We start from the raw sequence: 25,315 nt of genomic DNA, 5'->3' as shown, positions 1-25,315 counted from the left end.
ACATCAACAACAAAGAAACATAAACAATCATATTAAAATCAACAAATAATCATAACCAAAGAGGGAGAGATAGAAGTTCCAATGGAATGGGCAACAAACACAAACAAACCTTTTTGTTTTGTCATGTCATATTGTCGTGGTATTATTATACCCAAATATGCCTTTCTTATATAAGCATTAAGAAACTTATATAAATTTGTTAAGACGTGCCTTCAAGTTCGGTGTTCTCAAACTTATAAATGCATACAGATTTATGAAGTAGAGTGAGAGAAAACTAAGTTATAGACTTATGAAAGTTTGTGTAGACCGAGACTGTGAACAATCCACAGGAAATATACAAAAGGGCAAAACTACAAAAATCTGTAGTTAGAATGTACAATGAAAAGCTTTTGAATAACAGAACGCTTTGGAAGAAAGAAAGATGCACAAACAGACTTGAAATCTATTTTAAAAAAAAAGGATGAGTACACGAACAAGCTTTCCATTTGCCATCATAAACTGGTCCGCCACATTGAGAGAGAACAGTTCACTGTGAAATAGGAAAAATGTTTTAACAATTTCAGGATATATAGTTCATAACGTTTCTCATCAAAAAAAAAAATATACAAAGCAGCATAGCATGACACACAAACCATTGACACAATTCATCTGCCTAACCAGGCACACCATCAATCCATCTCAACCGAGTTTCATCGGTGGTGAATCGAATCTGTAGCACCGAGAAAGAGAAGACCCGGATTAGATAGATTGAGACAATGGCGTCAAATCATCTCTGTTGGGTAATACGATTTCCCATTTTAGAACCCTATCGTGTTCATCCTCGTCACCGTAATCACTCACCCTAACTTCCTTCCCTATTTCTCACAATATCTTCTTTTTGTACATATTTCAAATCAATCAATTTCTCTTGAAGCTAGAGCGTTCCCCATCGTAATCTGCTTCATTGTCTCTGATTAGAGTTTGTCGTCGTGAAAATGATTTTACAAATTTCAATTTCATAAAAACCATTGTCGAGAGAAACAGAGATTTTAATGAAATCTTTTAATATTTCAATGTTAAATAGAAGATTTAGTGCTAAGTTTGGAAAATAAGAGAATGTGTGCTAAGTTTGGAAGAAAAACTTAAATGGGTGCTATTTTTGAGAAACTCTTTTTATTTTAATAATATATAAATTTGTGCTAGTTTTGGAACTTTTAAATATGTATGCTAATCTTGGACTAAAAACTTAAATTGGTGTTATTTTTGTCAATTGCCCAATAGTTTATTATCCACACTGAAAACAGAACGGTTTAATCCATCGACAGATTTGTCCACCTCGACAGCGGTAACCATTCAGACCTAATGATTGTTTACGAAAATAATTATAACGAGTATGATTGGTGACAAAAACAAAGCGGTACAAGTGGTACCGCGCTTTAAGTTTTTACCAATCATAAAAACTTCATGTACGGCTTTTTTTCTTACAGTTTTGCACTATCTCCCGTTTACAACTTTTCTTCTTCACACAACTAAATTAAGGAAGTACATTTTTGTTTGTAATTAAATAGTTTAGAAAAGAAATCATAAATCCTGAGTAAGGGAGCCTGCCTGGGGAGAAATCGACAATGGAGGACGGCGAAATAGAAGAAGGAATGGTGACCGCTGACGAAATCCCGACGCCGGAAGTAACAACGACGGCGGAGACTACACAACCACCGCGAGAGCCAGGTAAATCTCCACTCGAGTTACTTCGAGAGAGCAAAGCCTCAGTAGAAGAAATCGTCGCGACGATGCTCTCCATGAAAAAAGAAGGAAATCACAAATCCGAGATTCGAGAACTCCTCACACAAATGTTCCTCAACTTCGTTAATCTTCGTCAGGTTTCTCTACCAATCTCTAGGGTTCTTCCTCCGCCTCTCTTTTTTTTCTTTTCTACACCAAACTTAGGGTTTCGTTCCTTCTCAATTCGCAGGCGAATCGCGCGATTTTGACTGAGGAAGATAAAGTGAAAGCGGAGACGGAACGAGCTAAAGCACCTGTTGATTTCACGACATTGCAATTACATAATCTTATGTACGAGAAGAGCCATTACGTTAAAGCTATTAAGGCTTGTAGGGATTTCAAATCAAAGTATCCTGACATTGACCTTGTTCCTGAACAAGACTTCTTTCGAGATGCTCCTGAAGCTATCAAGGATCAATCGCAATCAAGTGATAGTTCACATGTTTTGATGCCTAAAAGACTCAATTTTGAGCTTCATCAGGTAGGACTCAATCATTATCTCTGAAATTCATCGAAGCTCATCTCCATTGAATGTTTACGTTTGGTAGAAATGATTTGAGTGTTATCAGGACTTTATTGGTATAGCAGAAAGAGTTCTTGCAAAATAATCATAAAATGCTAAAAGCTGGTTTTAGTAGATGTTTTGGTTATTTTAGTTTCATGAATAATACGGCGAAAGAATATAGCGGAATCACTTTTCGGAAACATGTAAATGTGAAAAAAGTGATAAACTGTTCATCACCTTTATGTGTGTTTTGATTCAGAGGAAAGAATTGTGTAAGCAACGAGCGAGATTGGAGCAAAAGAAGAAGAGTTTACTAGAAACCATTGCAGAGCGTAAGAAATTTTTGTCAAGTCTTCCTTTACACCTCAAGACTCTGAAGAAAGCATCACTTCCAGTACAGAACCAGCTGGATATACAGCACACAAAGAAACTGAAGCAGCATAATTTAGCTGAGCTGCTTCCTCCTCCGCTTTATGTTCTATACTCACAGCTCTTGGCACAAAAGGAAGCTTTTGAAGAGAGCATTGATTTGGAGGTAGTTGGGAGCCTTAAGGATGCTCAAGCTTATGCTAGACAACAATCGAAAAAAAAGGACTCAGGTAAGTTGCTTTTAATACTTACTTTGTTCTCTAATACTGAAACGAAAGGAATACTAATTTGGTATTGATTCTTCAGGTATGTTGAATAATACAGAGAGTTCTAGGCTGGAGGACGATGGACCTGATGACGATGATGATGGACAAAGGAGAAGAAAACGACCCAAGAAACTTACTAGCAAAGAAGGTTCTGACAAGACAGGATTATATCAAGTTCACCCTCTCAAAATTTTCCTTCACATATATGATGATGAGATGCCTGATGCAAAATCCTTCAAACTTGTCATTCTCAAATTTGAGTACCTGCTGAAGTTGAATGTAGTATGTGTTGGTGCTGAAGGCTCTCAGGATGGACCAGAGAAAAACATCTTTTGTAACTTATTTCCAGATGATGCTGGACTTGAGCCTCCTCATCAGGTAACTTTTCGTTTTGGTGTTTCAATTTTCTACATGTGGCTTTTGACGACTTTACTTTTATAAAGCATACTCAATTCTCTTCGTATGGCTGGTCTTCCATACAGTCGACCAAGCTCATCCTTGGCGATGGTCAGGCATTTGATGAGAACAGAACTTCAAGGCCTTATAAATGGGTACAACATTTGGCGGGAATTGATATTTTACCAGAAGTGTCACCAGTTTTACTAGGCGAAGAAGCTCATAACACTGACTCAGCTAAAAGTGATGCGTTTGTGCCTAATCTTTCATTGTATCGCCAGCAGCATAGGGTGCAAACAGTTCTGCAAAGAATACGCTCGCGGAAAAAAGCGCATCTGGCTCTTGCGTGAGTTCACCACTCTGTATGTTTTCCGTCTTAGTTAAAGAACACAATGCAAAGAACTACAGAAAATTTGTAGGTTTAATAGTTTGGTTTTAATAGCTTAGTTTAAGAAACACAATCCAAAGTTCTATCAGCATATCCTTCGTACAGTTAATAGTTTGGTTTTGTCAATAACTTGGCGGTCAACAATTTAATCTCCCTGCAGCATTGTCGATTTTGTGATAAGAGCTTCCATAGGTAATCATTTCTGTTGATATGTTTGTTTTTTGCTGAATACTTTGGAAACTTCTACTGGCAACAGGGAACAGCTTGGTTTGCTTATGAAACATGAGTTACCAGTGGTGAACTGCGAAGATGCTCCGTGGGCACTCCATAAGGTTCTCTGTGCTTTGGATTCCTGGTTACATATACGGCCTTCAGCTAGTAAGTCATGCTCTCTGACTCTGAACAGTGTGGAACAAGTTCCAGAACCTATGGAAATCGATGTAGATGGAAGATCTATTCCTGGAAAGGAAGATCTTGAAAGTATACGGGAAGATGGAGAACTTCCCTCTTTGGTCACAGCGGCTGCTTCGTTAACCAGTTCCAATCATACCCCATTGAAAGTATCTAGTCAAGCACGGTCAAGGCAGTTGGCCTTGATGACAAAGAACCTAGATTCTCCAGTTATCAAAGGAAAGTCACCAAGTTCTAAAATATACGAAGATGATTTGGATCTTGTTTTGGACGATGATAGTGAAGTAGATGAGCCAGCCGGAAGAACTGAGGCGCATGTGGAAGCGTTGTGCCCTGATAATACATGGGTGGATTATGGTGCGAGAGAGTTTGCGCTTGTGCTCTCCAGGAAAACAGATGGCGGAAAATTGTGGAAGTTAGAAGCAACGGTAACTTCTAAGAACGCTGTCTTCCCTTTGTCTTTTTCATTCTTAAGTGTTAAAATTGAGTTGTATTGGCAGGTCTATATTAGCATGGAGTATCCTCTTCGACCTCCTTTGTTTTCTCTGTCTCTCCATGCTTCTTCGTCGTCAGGAAATGACAATGGGACAAATGAAAGTGACCATTACAACGAACTTCGAGCAATGGAAGCAGAAGTAAGTGATACGCCCAGTAACATATACTAATCTTTACTCGATGACACCAACAATATAGCATCTAAGTAACCTTTTTTTGGCGGTATCAGGTGAACCTTCATATGTTAAAGATTATTCCTTCAGATCAAGAAAACTATCTCCTATCTCATCAAATCAGATGCTTAGCAATGTTGTTTGACTATTACGTGGACGACCCATCTTTAGATTCCAAAAGAGGAACAGCGACAACTGTGGTTGATGTTGGTTTGTGCAAGCCTGTAGACGGTAAGCTTCTTGTGAGATCATTCAGAGGCAGAGATCACCGGAAAATGATCTCATGGAAGGGCAGAGGATGTGCATCGGGTTATCCGTGCTAGAGATTACATTGCCGCCACTCACTTCTCTATATTATCTTTCCCTGGTGGTACAAACAAAGTTTTTTTGCATGTCTGGTTCCACATTTCACCGTGGCACATTTATTTTAATTTTATTTTATCGTTTAAACCGTTATTAAGGATTAAGGATTTGTTTTTCAAACCTCAGGAACTACTTCTCTGGTTAATGTATCCATAAACTTTAACATACATTTTTGTAGCTTATATTGTTAATAAAATCCTGCATCAAACAAGATAAGGATTTGTATTTCAAACCTCATGAACTACTTATCTAGTCCAATAAAATAAATTTTAAATTTTTGCCGAGACCCATGAGAATTCGATCATTGGGGACATTCACCAACAAGATGTCAAACTGATTAAGAAAATAGCTTATATGTTAATTGTTTGGGCAAAAGTTAAAATTATACCCAACATTCATAAAAATGCAAAAACAAAACATGATGAACTAGATAAACTTATTAAGTTATTATCCTCCAGCTCCAGTCTTCTTGATTCACATAATGTCCGATTTCGTTCTCCTCAGCTTTCTCTCCGGTCTTCCTTGAAGTTGAATCATTCCCTTGCGTGTGATATAGATATACACATAAAGTTAGAAAAAAGTTTTGAAGTTAGATGTGGCAAATCTTTCAATTGATGTACCGGTTAGAGAAATAAATTACCGGTTCGGTTTGCATTTTCCGCATATCTACTTGTTCTCTTAGTAGCTCTTGGTATTTCTTCTTTAAATTTTCAAGTTCAAGTTCAAGCTCCATAGTTTTAGCCTAACATGGCAAATGGAGAAGTTTGGTACGTCTAAACTAAATCAATTAAACTGTATAGATAAAAAGATATATCAAACATTTTGTTTACCTGCTTCCGAGCCCGTGATCTCGCTGCTGATTCTCGGTTCTTTATCTTTCTTTTCAGTTTTTTGTCATCGATTTTATTCTCTGGGGCGATGGCATTATCAATCTTCCTACCCCTTGTAGTACTAGTACTACCACTAAAAATGTTCGGAGATGGTGAGAGTAATGAAGACGTGCCATCGATATTTTGCATCTTATTTAATATTGGAAATGGGTTAACCGAAGAACATGCTATGGCTCCACTAGGATTTGTCGCAACTCTTGGGATCAAGCTTCTCTTCTCAGCTTGCACAGTTTGGTGTTGGTGTTGTCTTATTGAGCCTTGTCTCTTCAACCCCTCTTGTGTTTCTTCAGCACTAGATATATTCTTAACCAACTCATCCATGTTCATTGACCCACAGTTTTTCCCTAAGCTGGTCTGAAACTGATCTACTGTCCATGAGTATATCGATCCTTGTCGGCTAACCGGCACATCATACACCAAGTTTTTCAATCTCCAGTAACTATCCATTTCACCTGACACAAATGACAAATCCGAGCTTTTGTCTAGACAGTTGGCGTTGAAATGTAAGAGGTTTTGTTGTCAAAATCATACAAAACAGAACCAAATGAGTAATTTTAAAACAGAGGAAGAGAGAGATGATCAAGATAAAATATTTATTTTCTTTCTCAAAAGTTTCAGTTCACCAAAAGAGTAATATGCATTTATAGGAAATCTAAGTAAGTAATTTAACTAAAAAGTAAATCAAAATATCTATGCTAAGTAAGCACATGATCCAGATGAAATAAGAAAATCTGGAGATAAATTAAATAAATGATCTGACAAAAGAAACATTTTACAAATAAAAAGGTCTATTATAGGAGCAAATAATTTGTATAATCATTTCACTCTATATAAGTAGTTAAAAGTTAACTTAGAAAATATAATAAATATCTAGATAAGATAATTATTAATTATTATTTTTCATTTTCTATAAATCTTTTGTCATATATCTTTATTAAAAAAAAAATTAAAGAAATGATAGATGATTTACAGTTATAAATAAAAACTTATAGATAATCTTCTATTTTTGTAAATAACATGCAATATTTAGATTTAATTAATAGAGGTTTATGCAATGATGATATTTATACTTTTTTTTTTTCAAACTGATGATATTTATACAACTTAGTAAATTACTATGCTATATTTCAGGGTAATAATTAATCTACTCAATTAAGATTGCCTTAAATATAAATCTACAATATGATGATCACAAAGAAATATAAAACAAAAATATGATGATCCCAAATAAATATAAATCGGAATTATGAAAACTAATTATGTACAGAAAAGAGTCTTTTCTTATGAGAAACCTAAACTATAGATTTTTATTGTTTTTTTTTTTTGTTGTTTTTCATTGAAAATTGGCTAAAACCCCAAAAACAATATTTTCCTTCTTTTTTTTTTTGGTTTTTTTCTAAACTCTTGAATTGGATTATGGATTAAAGGAAAAAAATTTCTAAAACGAAAAGAAAAATAAACCATTTCCAGTTTTGTCACACCTTTTGTATAAAGTTTAGATTTTGGAATTTTTTAGTCACTACTACTACTTCCATGACATTGCTTGTGAATTTCCCGTTGCCTATTTGCATCAATAAATCTAATTTCATGACTTGTTCCAAAGAAATAATGTCTTTGAATATAATGTAATTGTTAAAGAAATTACTTTTTTACTTTTTTTTTCTAAAGAGAAATCTATGAACGAAGCTTCCTCTCTTGCTAGTTGCGAAGACTCTTCAGTCAATGGGGTCAACGTCAGTAGAGAAACTTATCAAAAAAAAAAAAAAAAACATATTCTCAGTCAATGGGGTCAACGTTAGTTTGTAATGTATATACATAGTCTCCTTTGCAACTTGTGATCCTCCTCCACATAGCTCTCTTTAAGGATCTGTGATATTCACTCATCTCTCCAGCCATACTTGCTAATGGATTCTTCTTCTTTTTGCCTTACCACTGTTGTTGCTGCAACAATAGGCTTGTTCACGCTTTTTAAAAAACTCAGACTCCATCAAGAAGATGACAATGAAACGTCATCACCACCTTCATCTCCTCCATCTTCTTTATCTCTTTCATCACCTTTGAATCGCATCTGGACACACCATGTCTTTCCAAGCTTCCGAGGAGAAGATGTCCGTAGAGACTTTCTTAGTCACATTCAAATGGAGTTTCAAAGAATGGGTATCACACCATTTATTGATAATGAGATCAAGAGAGGAGAATCCATCGGTCCTGAACTCATTCGGGCGATTCGAGAATCCAAGATCGCAATTATCTTACTCTCGAGAAACTATGCTTCTTCGAGTTGGTGTCTTGACGAATTGGCAGAGATTATGAAGTGCAGGGAAGAACTGGGTCAAATGGTGATGCCTGTTTTCTATAAAGTGGATCCATCTGATGTAAAAAAACTAACTGGAGATTTTGGGAAAAAATATTCAGAAAAACATGTGTCGGTAAAACAAAACAGGACATTGGGAGATGGAGACAAGCTTTGGCAGAAGTAGCCACAATCGCCGGTTACCATTCAAACAACTGGTTCGTTGTTTTCTATTTCCATTTAAATTATTTCTAACAAACATCAAAATTTATATATTTATAGCTTTTCTATAATTGTTTAATCGATGTAGTGATATCTATCTTCTAATATTGTTAGGGATAATGAAGCGGCTATGATAAAAAAAAATATCTACTGAATAATTCAGTATCATCAAGTGATTTCGACGGGTTGGTTGGTATGAGAGCTCATTTGGAGGTGATGGAACGATTGTTATGCCTAGAATCAGATGAAGTGAGGATGATTGGGCTTTGGGGTCCTTCTGGGATCGGGAAGACCACCATTGCTAGAGTTGTGTACAACAATCTCTCCAACAGTTTTCAACTGAGTGTCTTTATGGAATCTATCGAAGCAAAATATACAAGACCTTGTTCCGATGACTACAGTGCAAAGTTGCACTTACAACAACAGTTTATGTCTCGAATAACCAACCAGAATGATATGAAGATTTCTCATTTGGGAGTTGTTGAAGACAGGTTAAAAGACAAGAAAGTTCTTGTTGTTCTTGATGGTGTGGACCAGTCGATGCAACTAGATGCCATGGCGAAAGAAACTTGGTGGTTTGGTCCCGGGAGTCGGATTATCATCACAAGTCAAGATCGAAAGCTTTTTAGGACACATGGGATTAACCATATTTACAAAGTGGATTTTCCACCACCTGACGAGGCTCTTCAAATCTTGTGCACGTATGCTTTTGGTCAAAAGTCCCCTAAAGATGGTTTTGAAGAACTTGCTTGGGAAGTTACAAAACTTGCGGGTAAACTCCCTTTGAGTTTAAGGGTTATGGGCTCTTATTTTCGAGGAATGTCTAAGCAGGAGTGGCAAAAGGAACTACCAAGGTTAAGAACTAGCCTTGACGCTGATATTCAAAGCATTTTGAAGTTCAGTTATGATGCCTTAGATGACGAAAAAAAAAAAATATTTCTTCATATAGCCTGCTTTTTTAATCGTCAAGTGATTGAGAGAGTGGAAGAGCATCTTGCAGAGATGTTCTTGGATGTGAGCCATGGGCTTAACGTATTAGCAGAGAAATCTCTCATCTCTATAAAATTTGGATGTCTGATAACCATGCATGATTTGCTAGTCCAACTAGGTAGAGATATAGTCCGTAAACAGTCTGCTCGTGAGCCTAGACAACGTCTATATTTGGCTGATGCAAGAGAAATTTGTGCAATGCTCACTGTTGATGTAGAAGTAAGTTTTGACATATCTCCCAACAAATCGAGTTTATTTGATAATGAACCTATCTCTTACTATTTTTGTTCCTTTTTCAGGCTAGAAGAAGTGTCATAGGCATAGATTTTGAATTTAGCACCAAGGAAAATTTGCTTATAAGTGAGAGAGCCTTGCAGGGAATGACTAATCTCCAATTCTTAAGATTCAGGGGGGATCATGAGACATCACATCTACCATGTGGTTTAGAGTATATGTCTCCAAAACTTCGATTACTAGAGTGGATGTGTTTTCCGATGACATGTTTGCCTCCTACTTTCAACTCAGAGTTCTTGGTCGAACTAGGGCTGTGTTCTAGCAAACTTGAGAAGTTGTGGGAAGGAATTAAAGTAAGTAACTCTTGGTCTCTTCAAATTTTAAAATAAGTTGTTTTTCCTTAACATACAGTAGTTTTCGTAATTAATTACTAAAAGCATGTTCTTATTATTTGTCTGTGGACAGCCGCTTCCAAATCTCAAGTGGATGGATTTGAGATCGTCTAAAAACTTGAAGGAGCTTCCTGATCTCTCAACTGCCGCCAATCTTAAGGAATTGAATCTAGAAGATTGCTCCAGCCTGGTGGAGCTCCCCTCTACTAGTGGGTATACCAAAAATCTTCAGAAATTGAATCTTCGTAATTGCTCAAGTCTGATCAGTCTTCCCTCTTTCATTGGAAGTTCCACTAATCTACAACAGTTAGATCTCGGTAGATGCTCAAGTCTATAGAGGTTTAGTGCCTGCATACTTCACTCACCGAGCTGCTACTGGAGGTTCTCTGACAATCGAGTTAAATGAGAAGCCTCTTCCTACATCCATGAGATTTAAAGCTTGCATTTTGCTGGTTAATGAAGGTGATGACGAGACTTGCTCTCTTGTTCTTGTTACGTGTAAACAGAGCACGACTATACTATCACTACAAGAAAACATAGTGAAATCCTACCAAATTTCCTACCAAAATTTTAGTAGAAAAAATTTTCTACAAAAAACTTACGATTATTCTACAAAAAGAAGTTGTCGAAATTTCCTACAAAATATATTCATAAGAAAATCCTAGAAAAGTTTCTACGAAATTCCTTCGAAACGTAGAATCGTAGGAAAATTTGTAGGAAAATAGAAGCAATTAAATAGGAAACGCAGCCGAAGGAATTTGGTAGGAAAATTTCCTTCCAATTTCCTATGAAAACTGTACCGAAGCAATTTCGTAGGAAACTCGTAGGAAACATTTCCTTCCAAATGCCTTTAAAATTTATTTCCTACCAATTGAATGAATGTTTACCACCAATTTCCTACCAAATGTTTTATGTTTTAAACTCATTTACTTATAAATTAAAATCTCTTACATTACTTTACATTCACAAAATAAACTTTTTAATCTATATACATGTAAATTTAAGATAATTTATTTATATATTTATTTTATATTTACAAAATATTGTATTAGTCTATTTACTTACTTTTTCAAACATATGTTTCATTATGTTTTTCTTTTCTTTCCTTATGTTTTCCACTAAAATTTATATTATTTAAACTTTCTCACACTAATAGAAGAAATATATATTTACGTAAAGGCATATATATTTGTTTCTTTTTAAATTTAGGGAACAAATAAATAATTATTAATACTGCCAAAAGCCCAAAACAAAAAAAAAAGAGACGGTGAGATAAAAAAAATCAGAAGGACAAAGATCTCATCCCTTCGTCTTCTTGGGGAATCAAAGAAGCGTAAGAAAAAAAAAAGCTCAGATGCAAAGCCATCACAATAGAAACAGAAGCACATGCTCAGCTTCACCACTCTTCTTTTTTGTCTTCGCTGCCGTCCCTCTTCCGATCTGTTTTTTCGGTTTACTCAGCGAGATCTCTTCGCTTCAGTTATGGTGTGTTCCTCTTTCTCGAATTTGTTTTTTCATGTCATTGTTTTCTGTTTGTTCTGAGATTTGATGATGATGAGATGATTCACTAATTGTGTTTTTTCATATCTCAATTCTATCTTAGCTTCCCGTCACCTTCCTCCTCTTATATTTCAGATCTAACTTTTTTTTTTTCCAGATCTCGCCGCCATTAACACTTGTCTATGCTTAAAAAGTAAATCTTATGATTCAACAAAGAAAGAAGAAAGAGAAGAAGATATTTGGTGATGGATGGACAGTACCAGAGATGGTGGTGGAGGAGAGCGGCGGAGGAGAGCGCCGGAGAGAATTATAATTGTTTTTGGTTTATTTTGTTTTAAAGAAAAAAAAATTGTAATTCTATTTAATTAATTTAATAAAACTCTTTAATTAACAATTATTGTTTTTTTATAAAATTTCATTTAATTTTTGAAATTAATGAATTAATTTTATTTTTTAATTAGTAGGAAAATGGTAAGAATTACTTGGTAGGAAATAGTAGGAACTTGTTTCTTACTAACATTTTGGTAGGAAAACTGTTAGAAAGCGTCTTTCCATTTTTCTACAAAATTCTTACGAAAATGTTTTCGTAAGAAATTGGTAGGAAATTCCCTACTAAATTCCTTCCAAAACTGATTTCCTTCAGGCTATTACCTCCATTATTTTTCGTAGGAAAATGGTAAGAAATATGTGTTTCCTTCCAATTTCCTTCAAAATCTGCTGTAGGAAATCCCCATGTTTTCTTGTAGTGTATGTGACATTTTTACAGAGCATCTGCACATATTCAAAGTCGAAATGGAGGTGACTTCCAGCGAGCTTGTCTTTGAGTTCAAGGTGAACCATAACGATTGGAAGGTAGGACAATGCGGGGTACTCCAACTCTCGGAGGTCCCTTGATGAATCATAAAAAGGCGATTTCAGTGACACACCCTTGATGAAACTGCTGTCTATGCCAAAGCATTGGAGACGGTCACTACAATTCAAAAGCATAATGAGAGAATCAAGAAGAGGTAATCTAATCTACGTTAATGATAGATTCTGTACAATACTAAGGGAATTTGGAAGCACTGCGCATCTGCAAATTTTAAGATCTTCTTGTCTTTAAAAAAAAAAAAAAAATCTTCTTGTCTTCTTTGAGGATTTCAAATGTTACTTTACCCTCTAAGTCACAAAAGGTCATGTCTATCTGCAACCTTAATTCTTCTTTAATTTGTTAATCTTGAACCATTATTGTTGATCTTTTCTACAGAAAAACTCATCTGAAGAAAGCCTTTTGAATTTTATAGTCTATTCACTATTGTGTTCGGGCATCTTTATTGGGAGAACAGTTATGGATGTTCTTAGAGTAAAAATATTATGAAAATAATGTAAGATCATTAGTTTAGATCTTTTGTTAAGAAGTTTGTTATTGGGAAAACATGTTTAAGATCATAAGATTTAATAATATAATAATCTTAAACATATTACATTTAGAAAAACTTTAAAAATAACATTTAAATTGCAAACTTATAAAACTTTTACTAAAATTCAAAATAAAATACCAAATTTTTATGATACAAAAAAACATTAAAGATAAAAGAAAACATATATATTACTTAATTAAAGCACACAAACATTTTATTTAATTAATACATAGTTTAATGTCCAAATTTATTCCATATATTCTCAATTAAATCCTCTTTTAATTTGTGAAAAATTGTTTGCAAAAAATTGTATCCATTCACAGCTTGCCACGTCAGCTTAGAACTGAGCCAAGATCAGTTATACATCAAAAACTAAAAAAGTGTTCTATGCGCACTGTTCAATATATTTATTATTTTATTGGGCTAAGAACACCCAAACTGTTCTGCCAATGCATAAACAAATGTGAGAAATCTCTCTGGACTTTTTGTTTTATTTGATGACTAAAAGTGACTACATACTGTTCATAGGAGATTTATAAATATTTTAAGTTATATTACTATAACATCTAATATATTTTAAAATTAAGCTATCATTAAACAATTTTTGTTAATTGTTTAAGTTAAAATGATGAGATTTAAGAGGAAAATATTTTGAAAATATAACATAAAAGTAGATATATTTCCCTATATATATATATATATTTTTTTTTTTTTCAAATATAAACCTAAAAGTTAAACACTTTTTTCTGTATTTTTTTTCTTCATTTTCATTTCATCATTTAATGTTAAAAAGTTAACATCAAATTATGTTATATATTAGATTTAAAAATTTATTTTGCTGACGAGTGGAGTATTGTTCTATAATTTTTTCGTTCTTTTTATTAGTTTAAAATAAATTATTCACATGAATTTTTATTAAGTTAGTTTGCAAGTTCAATTTACATAAGATTATAGGAACACCTTGGAGTTGTCAAATAGTGTTTTACTTATCTGTGCATATGGATGTAAATTAAATAAATTCTCTTTTAATGATTTATAATATATCAGTATTTTAATGATTGCATCGATATCTTACATATTATTTTTTTTGTCAAAATAGTTCAAATCAATCTATCATACATGTACAAAAAAAAACATTCATACAATAATCTGTAGTTAAGAATTAGGGTCAAGTAAGTAATATCATAACTGTAGTCTGTATTGGTTCAATTGTAAGTTTTTGAATATTTATAAAATTATCTAATATTTACTCTTGCATGTTAGAGTAAATTATTTTCATCTAAAAGAATTATTTATATCTTAGATGATTATTGTGTAAGTGTGAGTAATTTTACATGTGTATAGGTAATTTTAAATTTTTAATACAAATATTTTTTAAATGCCTAAATAGGTATATTATATATTCAACCCGAAATTTATAAGAGAACAAAAATCACGTATTCCGTCTAAACTAAATGATATATTAAGAAATCATGAAAATCTTTATCTAATGAATAAGCCACATTCATTAAAAACTAAAATGTCCAAAAGGGACATGAATAAGTCAAGTTATTGCTATTTTCGTAATCATAGTTAATCTCATATAGCATGTGATACAATTATTCTAATAGAAAATAGAAAAGTGAATCTCATCTATAAACAAATGCTTAATATAAAAACTTCTGCATAAATATCTAAGAATGAGCTGCCAACTTCTCATTGGATAAAATAATGATTAAAAAACAAGAAAAAAAGTCAGAGATGTTAAACCAAAAGCAACAACAAAATAAAAAATGAAAAGGGAATAATCAAAGAGAATAGGACGGTGCGAAGATATTTTGCAGTTGGCAGAAAATATCTGCGATATTTTTTTACGTGTTTGAAATATCTAAACGGAAAAAAAAAAGAAAAGCTTCATTCCGCCAAATTGACCGGTGATGACGTGGCAACTTTACCCACGTGTAAAAGCGTCTACAACTGTATCGTTCTTTTGATATTTTTTTCACCTTCTTCATCTTCTCTTTCTCTCTGATATTTATTTTTTTTTTCATTTTCTTCTTCTCCTTCTCTCTCTCTCTCTCCACAAAGATAAGCCAATGGTTGGTGATTACAGAGGACGCTATAGTAGCCGTCGTTGCTCCGACGACTCTGACGATTCTTCCGACGATGCTTCTTCCGTGGAGGGAGAGACTACTTCGTCCATGGTATACATCATATTATATCTCACTTTTTTTTTTTTTATCTTTCATTATTATGATTGCATGTCTGTTTTTCTTCGCCGGAATCTGAATCGCCGTCGTATTCGTTGTTCAGATCTGAATTTTACAGCGTTTTTAATGGGGGTATTACGTTTTTTGACGGAATTAGTTTGGTTTCTGTTAATTATTGTGGAACATATGTTTGGAATTTGTTCGATTTACACAGTCTTGTTGATGAATTTGGCATTGGATAACGAAGTAGTTACTTGATTTTGATGTTCATGCTTCATTATAGAGATAATTAGATGGTTTTAGATTAGATGTTTTACAAAGAATCTTGATTTGTGTACTCGTGTGATGACAAATTTGTGACAAACTCGTTTTTTTTTTTGTAATTAAGTAATTAACTGATGAGTTTCTGTTAAATCTTTGTTGCAGTACTCTGCGGGGAAAGAGTATATGGATACCGAATGGACTAATGAGAAGCATAGTTTATATCTTAAATCTATGGAAACTTCATTCGTAGATCAGTTATATAGTTCCCTTGGTGCTCTCGGTAAGAAGGACAACGTATCCGAATCCACGAGGTTCGGCAGCAGCGGTAGGATACCGTCTCAAGAACAGGTATGAGACATTGTTTTTCTTTTTTATAGCTGAAGTTGTAATATCACTTTTCATTGAAATTTTTTATCTTTTCTATATGGTTAGTTCAAGGTTCTTCATGATGGTTTCTGGCAGAAGATTAATGTGAAACAACCTGAGCATCGGAGTAACGGAAGACACGGTGGTGGTTCTCATGAGTTCCTTAGGAGTCCATGGATCAAGCATTATAAACCTTTAGTTAAGACACAAATTCGGGTAACGGGTGAAGGTAGTTCCGAGCTCGAAAGTCAAGTGGTCAGCTCAAATGGGAAGACAGTAATGGTCATATGCAGCTCTGGTTCAGCCTCAAGTCTCAAACAGATATGCTCTCATTTGCGTGACCACGACCAAATCAGCATTGGAGAAGGTATTAATTTATTAGAATGAGTCTTATTCCTCTGTTTAGATATGTGGTTTCTATTCTAATTTTTTTCTTGTGATGTTTTAAAGCAGAGGTATCGGATCAGAACTTTGTCAATGAAGGAACAAAAGGCGAAACTGGAAGTTCGAAGAAGATGAAGACTGTGATGAGCGGAGGATCATCGAGTACCGATCAGGTAACTTCTCCCTCCATTACTAGAGTTTTGATCATATCACTGAATGTGATGAGTTATTGATCCGAATTGTTCCTTGGCGTAGGTTGTTCCACTCAATAAACTCCTGGAACATGACATAAATTTGAAGTCTGTTTCCTGAGAAGTCAGATCGTGAAGCTTTTATGAGGAGAATTTTGTAATGTATATACTTGCATAACTTATAAGTCAAATTTACTATCCTTTTAGTTACAAGTGTTTTCATCATTATATCCCTTACTATAAAATATATATTTGCTCAAGTGTGAGTGGATTCATTTGTAATTTGTATTCTAAAACCTTAGAACGACCTCAAATTAGTTTTTGATGGTTTAGTGGTTGTTACCTCTATATATAAAAGTTCCATAATTTCCTTTTATGTTCCACAATTTAGGCTTGGCCTAACCAAAATTAACAGGAACCGAAGGGCCAAACCAAACATCACCTATGGTTCTTGGTTCAGTGGTTACTTTTACTAAGTGTTTTGGGTTTCAATGGCTATTTTTGTTTTTTTTCGGTTAAATCGGACAGTTTGGGCTCAAAACGAGTCGTGGGATCTAAATTTTGACTTGTATTTTGACGCAAAATTAATAAATTAAAAAAATTAAAAAACGCAAAATGATCTGTATTTTGACTTGCATACAGGAGAACCATTAAAAAATTAAAAACGCAAAATGATCTGTATTTTGACTTGCATACGGAAGATTAACCATTGAAGAGTTAAAAAAAAAAACACAAAACGCCCTAGAAGTTTCTGATTGTGTGTGGTGCATGTTTATTCTAGCTTCGTTGAAGTCTTTAGTACCAAACCCTTACTCCCCTCCCTCCCCTGTGTTGATGGCATTTGAATCCATGTTAAACGTTGATTGATCCAACAGATCACACCAAATAACTAGATATCTCATATCTGAAATTTGCTTTTCATTCTAAGAATTACCATGAATAACAAAAGTTTAACAATGCTTATAAAAAAAAACATATGTTTAACAACAGTATGATATTTAATATATCAAAATCCTTAACATTGAGAATATATGATATTTATGCTTTATTTGATAATTATTTAGCACACAGAAAAATATTACCGTAAAACCTCTATAAATTAATAATGTTGGGACCATGACATTTTATTAATTTATAGTGATATTAATTTATCTATAAATTAATATTTATTATTTTATAATGTAAATTAATAATTATTAATTTATATATATATATTAATTGTTTAAATTCTTAAAAATTATTAGTTGAGAAAATTTTAACAAAAGAAGATTAGACTTTCGGATTTTATAAATTTTATGGTTTTAGAATTGAATTTGTAAATTATAGAAAGCATTATTGACTATAAGTTACAAATATTATAAACAATATCAATTATACACATAACATACATAAATTTAAATTTATGGATAATATTAATAGTCATATTTTAATAGCCTATAAAACTATCAAAATAAAAATGATGCATATCTAGAAGTTTGAAAACTTTTTTTAAAAATTAGCTATTTTTATGACATGTTAGATAGTATTTTATATAAATATAGTTTGAAAATACAACATAACAATTTTTTATATATGAGGTCTTGGAAAAAATCAAAACTATAAAGCATACATTGTTATCAGTATATGCTTTATATATATATATATGAAAATTACATGATTATTAATTTATGATATTATTGGGACCATATTTTACAAGGGAATTTCAGAAAAATTATTATCTTATTATCTTATCGAATTTTGCTATTTTTTACACTGACCCGATTTGGGACCAACAAAATTTATAATTTATAGTGTTTATTAATTTATAAAGTATTAATTTATAGAGGTTTTACTATACTATGTTTTGAACAAAAATAAAACCATTTAGGCATTTACAGTACTCTGATTTTTTTTGTTCTTTTTGGTCAAAACAATTTACTCTGCTAAATCTCCCAAAATAGAAATAAACAAATATATATCAATACAGAGTAAGGTGCGAGAACAAGCGAATAGGGAAGCGTGCCATTCTCTAACAAAAAATCTCAATCTTTCCATACTTATCGATCACGTCATCTCCTTTGTCTCTCACTACCAAACTCCATCCTTAAAAATCCCACCTTTTCACCTTCTTCTTCTCCAATTTCACTCCACTGCCTTCAACAAAAATGGCGAAAACCCAACTCAAATCTGACGCAATCATGGACATGATGAAGGAACATCTCTCTTCCGACGCCGGTAAAGAGGTCACAGAGAAGATCGGACTCGTTTATCAGATCAACATCGCTCCAAAGGTTGGTCCTTTTTGTTCAGAGACCTCTTTCATCGTTCTTCCTCTGTTTTGCTTTTGTGTTGATTGTGAAAGATTTGGAATTTTCAGAAATTAGGGTTTGAAGAGGTTACTTACATCGTCGATCTGAAGAAAGGCGAAGTCACCAAAGGTTAGCTCTTTCTTGTTGATTATGAGTAATTGGGTACATAAATATTTCATATTTACACCCAAAGGTTAGCTCTTTGTTGAGATTATGGCAAATTTGGGAATTCAAATCGGAGAATCTTGAGTATTTGATTTTAGACAAAAGTGAGAATTATGGCAATTGGGAATTTAGAAAAAGAGGTTGGATTTTTTATTGTTGATTGTGGCAATTGGGAATTGAAATGAAGAGAATCTGAGGTTTTGGTTTTAGGCAAAAGTGATAAGTAATTGATTTTTTGACTTTTGCGTTTGTGGTTGGATCTTTTGAAAATTAGGGAAATATGAAGGAGGGAAAGTGGATGCTACGTTTTCCTTCAAGGATGATGATTTTGTCAAAGTTGCTACTGGGAAGATGAATCCTCAGATTGCTTTCATTAGGTTTGTTCTTATCATTCCTCTATATCTCTTATGCTCTCTCTCCATTACACAAAATCTACCATTACTGACAACAAACTCAAGCATCCTCCAAAGCTTTATCTTCTGTCTGAACCACAATCTACCATTACAAGCTCTTGTGTAACTAAGATTTGGTTCAATAAGTTGATCTCTGAATCCCGGAATATGTCAGTATAAGTTTTGTTAGCAGTTTTATCTTCTGTCTGAACCACGAAATCCACTGTTAAAAGCTTTTGTGTGAATTTGATTTGGTTCAAGAAGATGATCTCTGAATCCTGTGAATGTTGAATATGTTGATGCAGGGGTGCGATGAAGATCAAGGGTAGTCTCAGTGCAGCGCAGAAATTCACACCCGACATCTTCCCAAAGCCTTCAAAGTTGTGAACACCAAAAAGAAGTGGTATTGCAGCAACCCCTAAACTCAAAGCTCAATTTATGTCTTCAAAGGGTTGGCTTTTTTATTAGAGAGGTGGAATTTTTAAAACCTATGGTAAAGCACTAGTCAGAAATAAAGTTCTTTCAAGTATCTTTGTATTCTCTTTTATATTTGGAACAAAAAATTGGTATTGGCTTTTAATAATATGAATCTTTGTCTTTGAAAATTTTCTACACTTTGGTGGCAAGTGTGTATCAATCAATACCTTTATTTCCTATAAGTGAATACAACAAACACATACAGAAATGTAATGCTAGACTCATCTCAAGGAGTCTGTATTGTTTTGTTGGTGTAAGAAGAAAAGAACAAACCAAATATTTTGAAGAAAACGAGAAAAAGGTATGCAACATTTTTTACTTGTGACTGTGAGACTTCTTTCTTGACAAGAACATGAAAACCTTTGGAAACAAAGATAGCTTCTTCTTCTTCTTCTTTGTTTCAGGGGTCAGATTATTATTATTATTGTTAGTACCTGCTCCAGTGTAGTTGCTGCTGCTTCCTTGTTCACCAAATGCAAATGATTTTGACTGTCCGAATCCATTCTCGGTGCTTGACCTCGTCGGGCTTTTCTCAGGCTCACGGCCTTCGTCTGTCCTCCTCTTCCCATTATCCGACCTCCATTTTCTCAACTCTTGCTCCATACCCAACTTCTCATCTCTAGCCTTGTCGGCTTTTCCCATAGCCTCTTTAAGCTCTTTTTTTGTTACGCTCATTTCTCTATTCACTTCCTCTAGTTTCTCCAAGATTCTTGACTCTTCCTCTTTAGCCACCTCTATTTGGGAGACAATCTCTGATAGCTTTGTGTTTGCCTCCTCCTCTGACTTATGTGCCTGCTTGCTTAGCTCATAGTATTCCTCTACGGAAATTATAATGCTTCTTGGTGATTCATTAATATCCTCGAATCTCTGAGAAGATTCAGTCTCTTGCAGAGCTTTTATAGCAGCCAAGGCCAACTTCTCTGAAGCCCTAGCAGCTTCCATTTCCTTTTTCGCCTCGGTTAACCGACTCTCTAGCGTAGACATTCCTCTTTTTGCTTGTTCAGACAATTCCTTCGCCATTGTAAGCTCATCTCTCGCAGCTGTAGCATATGACTTTGCATCCTCTGCCTCTTTTGTCGCCAGCTCCAACTTCGTTGCTGTTTCCACCAACTCCTCTCTTGCATCTTCATCGTTTTTCCTGGCCAGAACCGCACTTGCTCTCTGCTTAGTTTCTGCTAGATCCTGTCTCTCTCGTTCAAGCTCGGACTGTAATGATCCAGCGATTATCTTCAATGTTTTCACCTCGGAAGCTGCTTTCTCAATGTTGGATTTGACTTCTTCGAGCTCCCTTCTTGCAGAATCAACCGCAGCATGAATGTCATTATTACTACTCTCCTTTTCCATCAACAGATTACCGCTTGAGTTTTCGGTGAGAGCCGCTAATTCAGTTTTGAGATCATGCTGAAGAGCAGAAGCAGTCTCAAGCTTAGCTTTCACATCATATGCCGCTCGAACCTCTTGGTTAAGCCTATCGATATCATCTTCCACCATCTTCAGTTCCTTTTCCCAATTGTAAACATCTTGGTCCCGAGCCATTGCTGCGCTAAATCTCATCTCTTCAGCTTCAAGATGTGCAGTGTGTCCTGATTCCAACAACTCCTTGGTTGCAATCAGCTCTATACTCAAACCATCCATCGTCCTCTCAATCTCTTTAGCTTCCATAACAGCAATATCAGCTTTCTCCCTAGCTAAATCTTTTTCCTTCAACATTTCTTCATATTCGTTACTAACCATTTCAATCTCTTCTCTCACGGATCGTAGCTCACAAGTAGCCGAGACTTGCCTCTCTTTAGCAACATCGAGCTGCGCTTTGACAGCAACACTTGCCTCATTAGCTACACCTTGCTCCATCTCCTCAACACGCATCTGCGCGAGCTCCGAATCCTGTTTCGCTTGTTGCTCTTCCTTTTCCGCTTTCTCTAACTCGAGTTTAAGCTCCTCAATGAGTCCCTTTGTGTTCTCTAACTCGTTCAACGCATTGTGTTTTGCCTCTTCAGCTAACTCAACTTCTCTCTTGCACTCAGGCATAGCTTCTTGTATCTTCTCAAGCTCTTCATCAACCATCTTCCGTCTCTGAGACACAAATCAAGAACATACCAAAATCAAGATCTCTCATATAAACAAAAAAAATGAAGAAAGAACAAAAGCTCAAATTGTAAAACCTCTATTGTCTGAATCTTATGAGCTTTCCAATCTGTGATCCCACCAAACTTAGAAACTGCGTCCTTAACCGAATCAAAAGGCGAAGCTGTATCGATAACACCAACGGGAGAACCGAAACGAGGCGATTCGACGGATCTCGGATACACAAAAGCTCGAGGAGAAGCAGGAACTCGCAAACGAGGCGAAGCAGGCAATATCCTAGCATCTTCGATGACATCGGTTCTTGAATCTTCAGAAAACGAATCTTGATGACTTATCATCACCCTCGGTGCGACATAAACCTTAGGAGGAGGAGCCTCGTTGATTGGACTTGATTCACAATCTTGAAACGGGTTCTGATGTGAATCTTCATCGTCAAAGGTCAAGAAGTCGATGCCATTGAAAGAGGTGGAGATTCTCGTTGGAGCTTCTTCTTCATCATCATCTCCACCTTCACCAATGGCGTTTAGAAATACATTAAGGTCGTCTGAATCTTTGTCATCGCCCAACATTATTGTAACTCTCTATCAGACAATTTTGTTGTTCCTGTTTATACATGGTCAAAAGCTCAATTCGTGTTTATCGCATTTTCTTGTTCAAATAGATTCATTAAGTCAATGAGAGCATGGATTTTTTCGGACAAAACACATACCTTAAATCCGACAAATGCAAAGACGAAGCTTCAAAAGAGAAACAAAAGAAACAAAAAGAGAAACAATCATCAGCTTGCGATGTGACCTGACCTGCGCATTGGAAAATAGAAAGAGAGATGAACGGCCAATAACCCACGGGCATGAAAACACACACGCGCCCTCTCTCTCTCTCTCTCTTTTTCTCCCCTTTTCCTCCTGTTTGTTCATCACCATAAAAACATATTTCATTTAACAAAAAATGATTTTTTAATATTTTATGAACATATATAATGACTAAGTCAGGTCTCATGCAATTTATATTCTTCAAATTTATATAAAATTTTATTTATAAGAATTTATATAATTGATGCATGTACAGTATTATTATGAATGAAAAATCATTGGAGTAATTGATGTTTAGTGATACGAAGGGTTCTTCTCTCTCTCACATAACCTCATCAACCATCCTCGCCGTCCTAAATCCGAATTTTTCTCCACCATTGCCGATTTTTCATTTTTCGTATATACAGTTTTTTGTAAAACAATTTTTTTTTAATATGTTACATGCTAATTTCAGTTTTCTCAGTAAACATGATTTTCTGTAAAAGAAATTTTTTTCTACAAATATCACGTTGTTTATATGATACACCTTATTTGTCACAATCATACGAAAATTATTTTCATTTCAAGAAACAAAAATAGATCATATCTTTGCAACTTGACAATTACAAACATAACTTATCTCTAATTCTTGTTGATGATGGATAAAGTTTCTCAAAGTACTACACATGTTCATACCTTTTGGTTACCAATAGCTGAACTGGGTGCAAAATTATGCTGATCAATTCTCATTTATCACTAATGCTTTTCTTTTTTTAACAACAAATATGAAAAGATTGACTCAAACGAGCCAATTGGGAGAAGAACTGAGTAACCACGTGCGGTTGAGTATGAACTTTTCGTACTAATCGATCCACAAGCACATTTGCATTCTTTGAGATCAAAGTCAACGAGAAACTAGAGAATTCCTCCATATCCACTTTTATGTCGTCGAGATAAGCAGAGAAAGCCAGCCATTCGGACGATGAAAACACCATCTTCCCAAAATCTGAGCAGTATGTGAGAAAAACTATATCCCTCAAATCATGTCCTATCATACATCGCAAAGCCCAAACAAAGGTTTTGACCTCAGCGTGAATTGGTGAGAGATTTCACTGAAAATTTGAGGCGCCCATGAGCGGAGAGAAGCCTTGGGACAACATACACACCCAGCCTGCACTTGCAAACTTGTATGTGTCCTTCCAAGAACCGTCAACAAAACAACGAAATCCGGTATAAATAGTAGGGAGAGAACTCCTCCCCTCGCCAACCTAGGGCCATAAATCGTTGGAACCGTAACACCCTCCTCCTCCTCAACTTGAGCTGCAAACCAGGCCGTTGCCTCACTGGCTGCCAACCATGCCACCTCTGCCGACCGTTCCACCTCATTTTTGAATACCTTCGCATTTCCTAACTTTCCAAATATACCACATAATTCAAAGAAAAAGAAAAGCTATAATCCACTAATGCTTTTCTGTTATATGAATATATGATCGATGTAATAATTAATGACAATTTGGATCTCCATTGATCGATATTTCAATGGGTTGAGCCCACCTAGATAATGTAAGATAATGTAATAGAAAATACTTAAGACATAAGCGTATTGTATAGCCACGGTCCCACTATAATAGTAATAGAAAGAGCTTTAAAAAGTTTTAATTTATGAACATGATAAAAAAAATCACAGTGACTAGTTAACCCGTAATCTAGAGTATGTCAACCATTTGCTCTGTCTAGGAAGAACAGACATCAGACTTCGATGCATCGCTATATATTTGTAGGCGTTGTAATCAAACCTTTCAGATTTACATTAACCATCACCAATGTTAAGTTGACTAAAAGATAGTTTTGAACCAACGAAAATGACTAGAGATATTCTCTGGAAGCTCAAAGACACTTATTAATTCTAGCCAATATAGAGTACACTTCGTAGAGTTAAAGATTGCCCTAGATGTGGAGCAGAGGAGAAAACTATAAATCATATGCTATTTGAATGTCCCCAGCACGTCAAGTATGGGCCTTATCGACAATCTCTTCCCATCCTATGGTGTTCCCTTCATCTTCTCTATATAGCAACCTCGATTTTCTATATGGGCGTGGTAGAGACTTTGGTGCTATTGATCAAAACTTGAGAACGTTCCCTTGGATGATGTGGTACATTTGGAAGGCAAGAAACAAGAAAGTTTTTGAATAATATATCTGAGTCTTCGCAAGATACTCTAGAGAAAGCCATCCAAGAAGAAGAAGTGTGGAGAAGAGCAAACAATAGAGACATACCATCAGGGTTAGTAGAAGCGGGCATATCGACCCAAATCCCACAAGATTGCCTTGTATGTTTTATAGACGGATCTTGGCATGCAGAAGTGGATAGGAGTGGACACGGCTGGATTGCTTCTTTCGGTGCTAGATTCTTGCACATGGGGCTTAAAGGTTCGCGTAGAAGCCTATCCCCCTTACATGCGGAGTTAGACACCCTTGTTTGGGCTATGGAGTGCCTTCTGGTCTTGAACTTAGATAAAGTACTCTTTGCTACGGATTGTTTAGACCTCCTAACGATGACGTCTAATATTGAAGATTGGCCGACCTTTTCATCAGAATTGAAGAATTTTATTAATTTGAGAGATAGATTTGCTAACTTTAGTATTAGATATATTCCTCGAGAGGATAATATCCGT

General features: G+C 34.9%; 5 protein-coding genes and 1 pseudogene across 8 annotated transcripts; 4 read left to right on the top strand and 2 right to left on the bottom strand.

Annotated features, from left to right (window-relative positions):
- Positions 1,483-5,352, top strand: LOC104771433 (THO complex subunit 5B-like). Its single transcript, XM_010495953.2, has 8 exons — positions 1,483-1,859; positions 1,952-2,242; positions 2,526-2,865; positions 2,942-3,279; positions 3,384-3,643; positions 3,942-4,524; positions 4,597-4,731; positions 4,821-5,352. Exons 1-8 carry the CDS (start codon positions 1,605-1,607, stop codon positions 5,085-5,087), a joined length of 2,469 nt encoding a protein of 822 aa, XP_010494255.1. The 5' UTR covers positions 1,483-1,604; the 3' UTR covers positions 5,088-5,352.
- LOC104771432 (ABSCISIC ACID-INSENSITIVE 5-like protein 8) lies at positions 5,419-6,597 on the bottom strand. Its single transcript, XM_010495951.1, has 3 exons — positions 5,958-6,597; positions 5,768-5,869; positions 5,419-5,667 (listed from the first exon to the last, which is right to left on the bottom strand). The coding sequence occupies exons 1-3, from the start codon at positions 6,462-6,464 to the stop codon at positions 5,602-5,604; spliced, it is 675 nt and encodes a 224-aa protein (XP_010494253.1). The 5' UTR covers positions 6,465-6,597; the 3' UTR covers positions 5,419-5,601.
- LOC104771431 lies at positions 7,860-10,622 on the top strand (annotated as a pseudogene).
- Positions 15,033-16,818, top strand: LOC104771429. 4 transcript variants are annotated; one of them, XM_010495950.2, is made up of 5 exons: positions 15,033-15,231; positions 15,664-15,849; positions 15,964-16,234; positions 16,321-16,424; positions 16,507-16,818. In XM_010495950.2, the coding sequence occupies exons 1-5, from the start codon at positions 15,124-15,126 to the stop codon at positions 16,561-16,563; spliced, it is 726 nt and encodes a 241-aa protein (XP_010494252.1). In that variant the 5' UTR covers positions 15,033-15,123; the 3' UTR covers positions 16,564-16,818. The 4 variants fall into 4 exon arrangements, with proteins under 4 accessions (XP_010494252.1, XP_010494251.1, XP_010494250.1 ...); XM_010495949.2 differs by having other exon boundaries at positions 16,318-16,424; XM_010495948.2 differs by having other exon boundaries at positions 15,037-15,231; positions 15,934-16,234.
- Positions 18,423-19,901, top strand: LOC104771428 (non-specific lipid-transfer protein-like 1). The gene is made up of 4 exons (XM_010495946.2): positions 18,423-18,712; positions 18,799-18,859; positions 19,170-19,272; positions 19,593-19,901. Exons 1-4 carry the CDS (start codon positions 18,587-18,589, stop codon positions 19,672-19,674), a joined length of 372 nt encoding a protein of 123 aa, XP_010494248.1. The 5' UTR covers positions 18,423-18,586; the 3' UTR covers positions 19,675-19,901.
- Positions 19,823-22,765, bottom strand: LOC104771427 (protein WEAK CHLOROPLAST MOVEMENT UNDER BLUE LIGHT-like 3). Its single transcript, XM_010495945.2, has 3 exons — positions 22,559-22,765; positions 21,927-22,452; positions 19,823-21,837 (listed from the first exon to the last, which is right to left on the bottom strand). The coding sequence occupies exons 2-3, from the start codon at positions 22,416-22,418 to the stop codon at positions 20,080-20,082; spliced, it is 2,250 nt and encodes a 749-aa protein (XP_010494247.1). The 5' UTR covers positions 22,419-22,452; positions 22,559-22,765; the 3' UTR covers positions 19,823-20,079.

The sequence above is a fragment of the Camelina sativa genome, chromosome 20 (genome assembly GCF_000633955.1).
Source record: "Camelina sativa cultivar DH55 chromosome 20, Cs, whole genome shotgun sequence".
Lineage (NCBI taxonomy): Eukaryota > Viridiplantae > Streptophyta > Magnoliopsida > Brassicales > Brassicaceae > Camelina > Camelina sativa.
The sequence above is the reverse complement of the archived record's forward strand: the minus strand, read 5'-3'. Positions and strand labels throughout refer to the sequence as shown.

Excerpts from the sequence above, each read along its gene's own strand:
- LOC104771427 (XM_010495945.2), bottom strand. The coding sequence starts at position 22,418 with ATGTTGGGCGATGACAAAGATTCAGACGACCTTAATGTATTTCTAAAC. Across the intron at positions 21,838-21,926 it reads ATAAGATTCAGACAATAGAG|AGACGGAAGATGGTTGATGA; the intron begins GTTTTACAATTT and ends TTTGTGTCTCAG.
- LOC104771432 (XM_010495951.1), bottom strand. The coding sequence starts at position 6,464 with ATGGATAGTTACTGGAGATTGAAAAACTTGGTGTATGATGTGCCGGTT. Across the intron at positions 5,870-5,957 it reads GATCACGGGCTCGGAAGCAG|GCTAAAACTATGGAGCTTGA; the intron begins GTAAACAAAATG and ends TTGCCATGTTAG. Across the intron at positions 5,668-5,767 it reads GGAAAATGCAAACCGAACCG|GGAATGATTCAACTTCAAGG; the intron begins GTAATTTATTTC and ends ATCACACGCAAG.
- LOC104771433 (XM_010495953.2), top strand. The coding sequence starts at position 1,605 with ATGGAGGACGGCGAAATAGAAGAAGGAATGGTGACCGCTGACGAAATC. Across the intron at positions 1,860-1,951 it reads ACTTCGTTAATCTTCGTCAG|GCGAATCGCGCGATTTTGAC; the intron begins GTTTCTCTACCA and ends CTCAATTCGCAG. Across the intron at positions 4,525-4,596 it reads TGTGGAAGTTAGAAGCAACG|GTCTATATTAGCATGGAGTA; the intron begins GTAACTTCTAAG and ends TTGTATTGGCAG.
- LOC104771429 (XM_010495947.2), top strand. The coding sequence starts at position 15,124 with ATGGTTGGTGATTACAGAGGACGCTATAGTAGCCGTCGTTGCTCCGAC. Across the intron at positions 15,850-15,933 it reads GGATACCGTCTCAAGAACAG|TTCAAGGTTCTTCATGATGG; the intron begins GTATGAGACATT and ends CTATATGGTTAG. Across the intron at positions 16,425-16,506 it reads GATCATCGAGTACCGATCAG|GTTGTTCCACTCAATAAACT; the intron begins GTAACTTCTCCC and ends TCCTTGGCGTAG.
- LOC104771428 (XM_010495946.2), top strand. The coding sequence starts at position 18,587 with ATGGCGAAAACCCAACTCAAATCTGACGCAATCATGGACATGATGAAG. Across the intron at positions 18,860-19,169 it reads GAAAGGCGAAGTCACCAAAG|GGAAATATGAAGGAGGGAAA; the intron begins GTTAGCTCTTTC and ends TTTGAAAATTAG. Across the intron at positions 19,273-19,592 it reads CCTCAGATTGCTTTCATTAG|GGGTGCGATGAAGATCAAGG; the intron begins GTTTGTTCTTAT and ends ATGTTGATGCAG.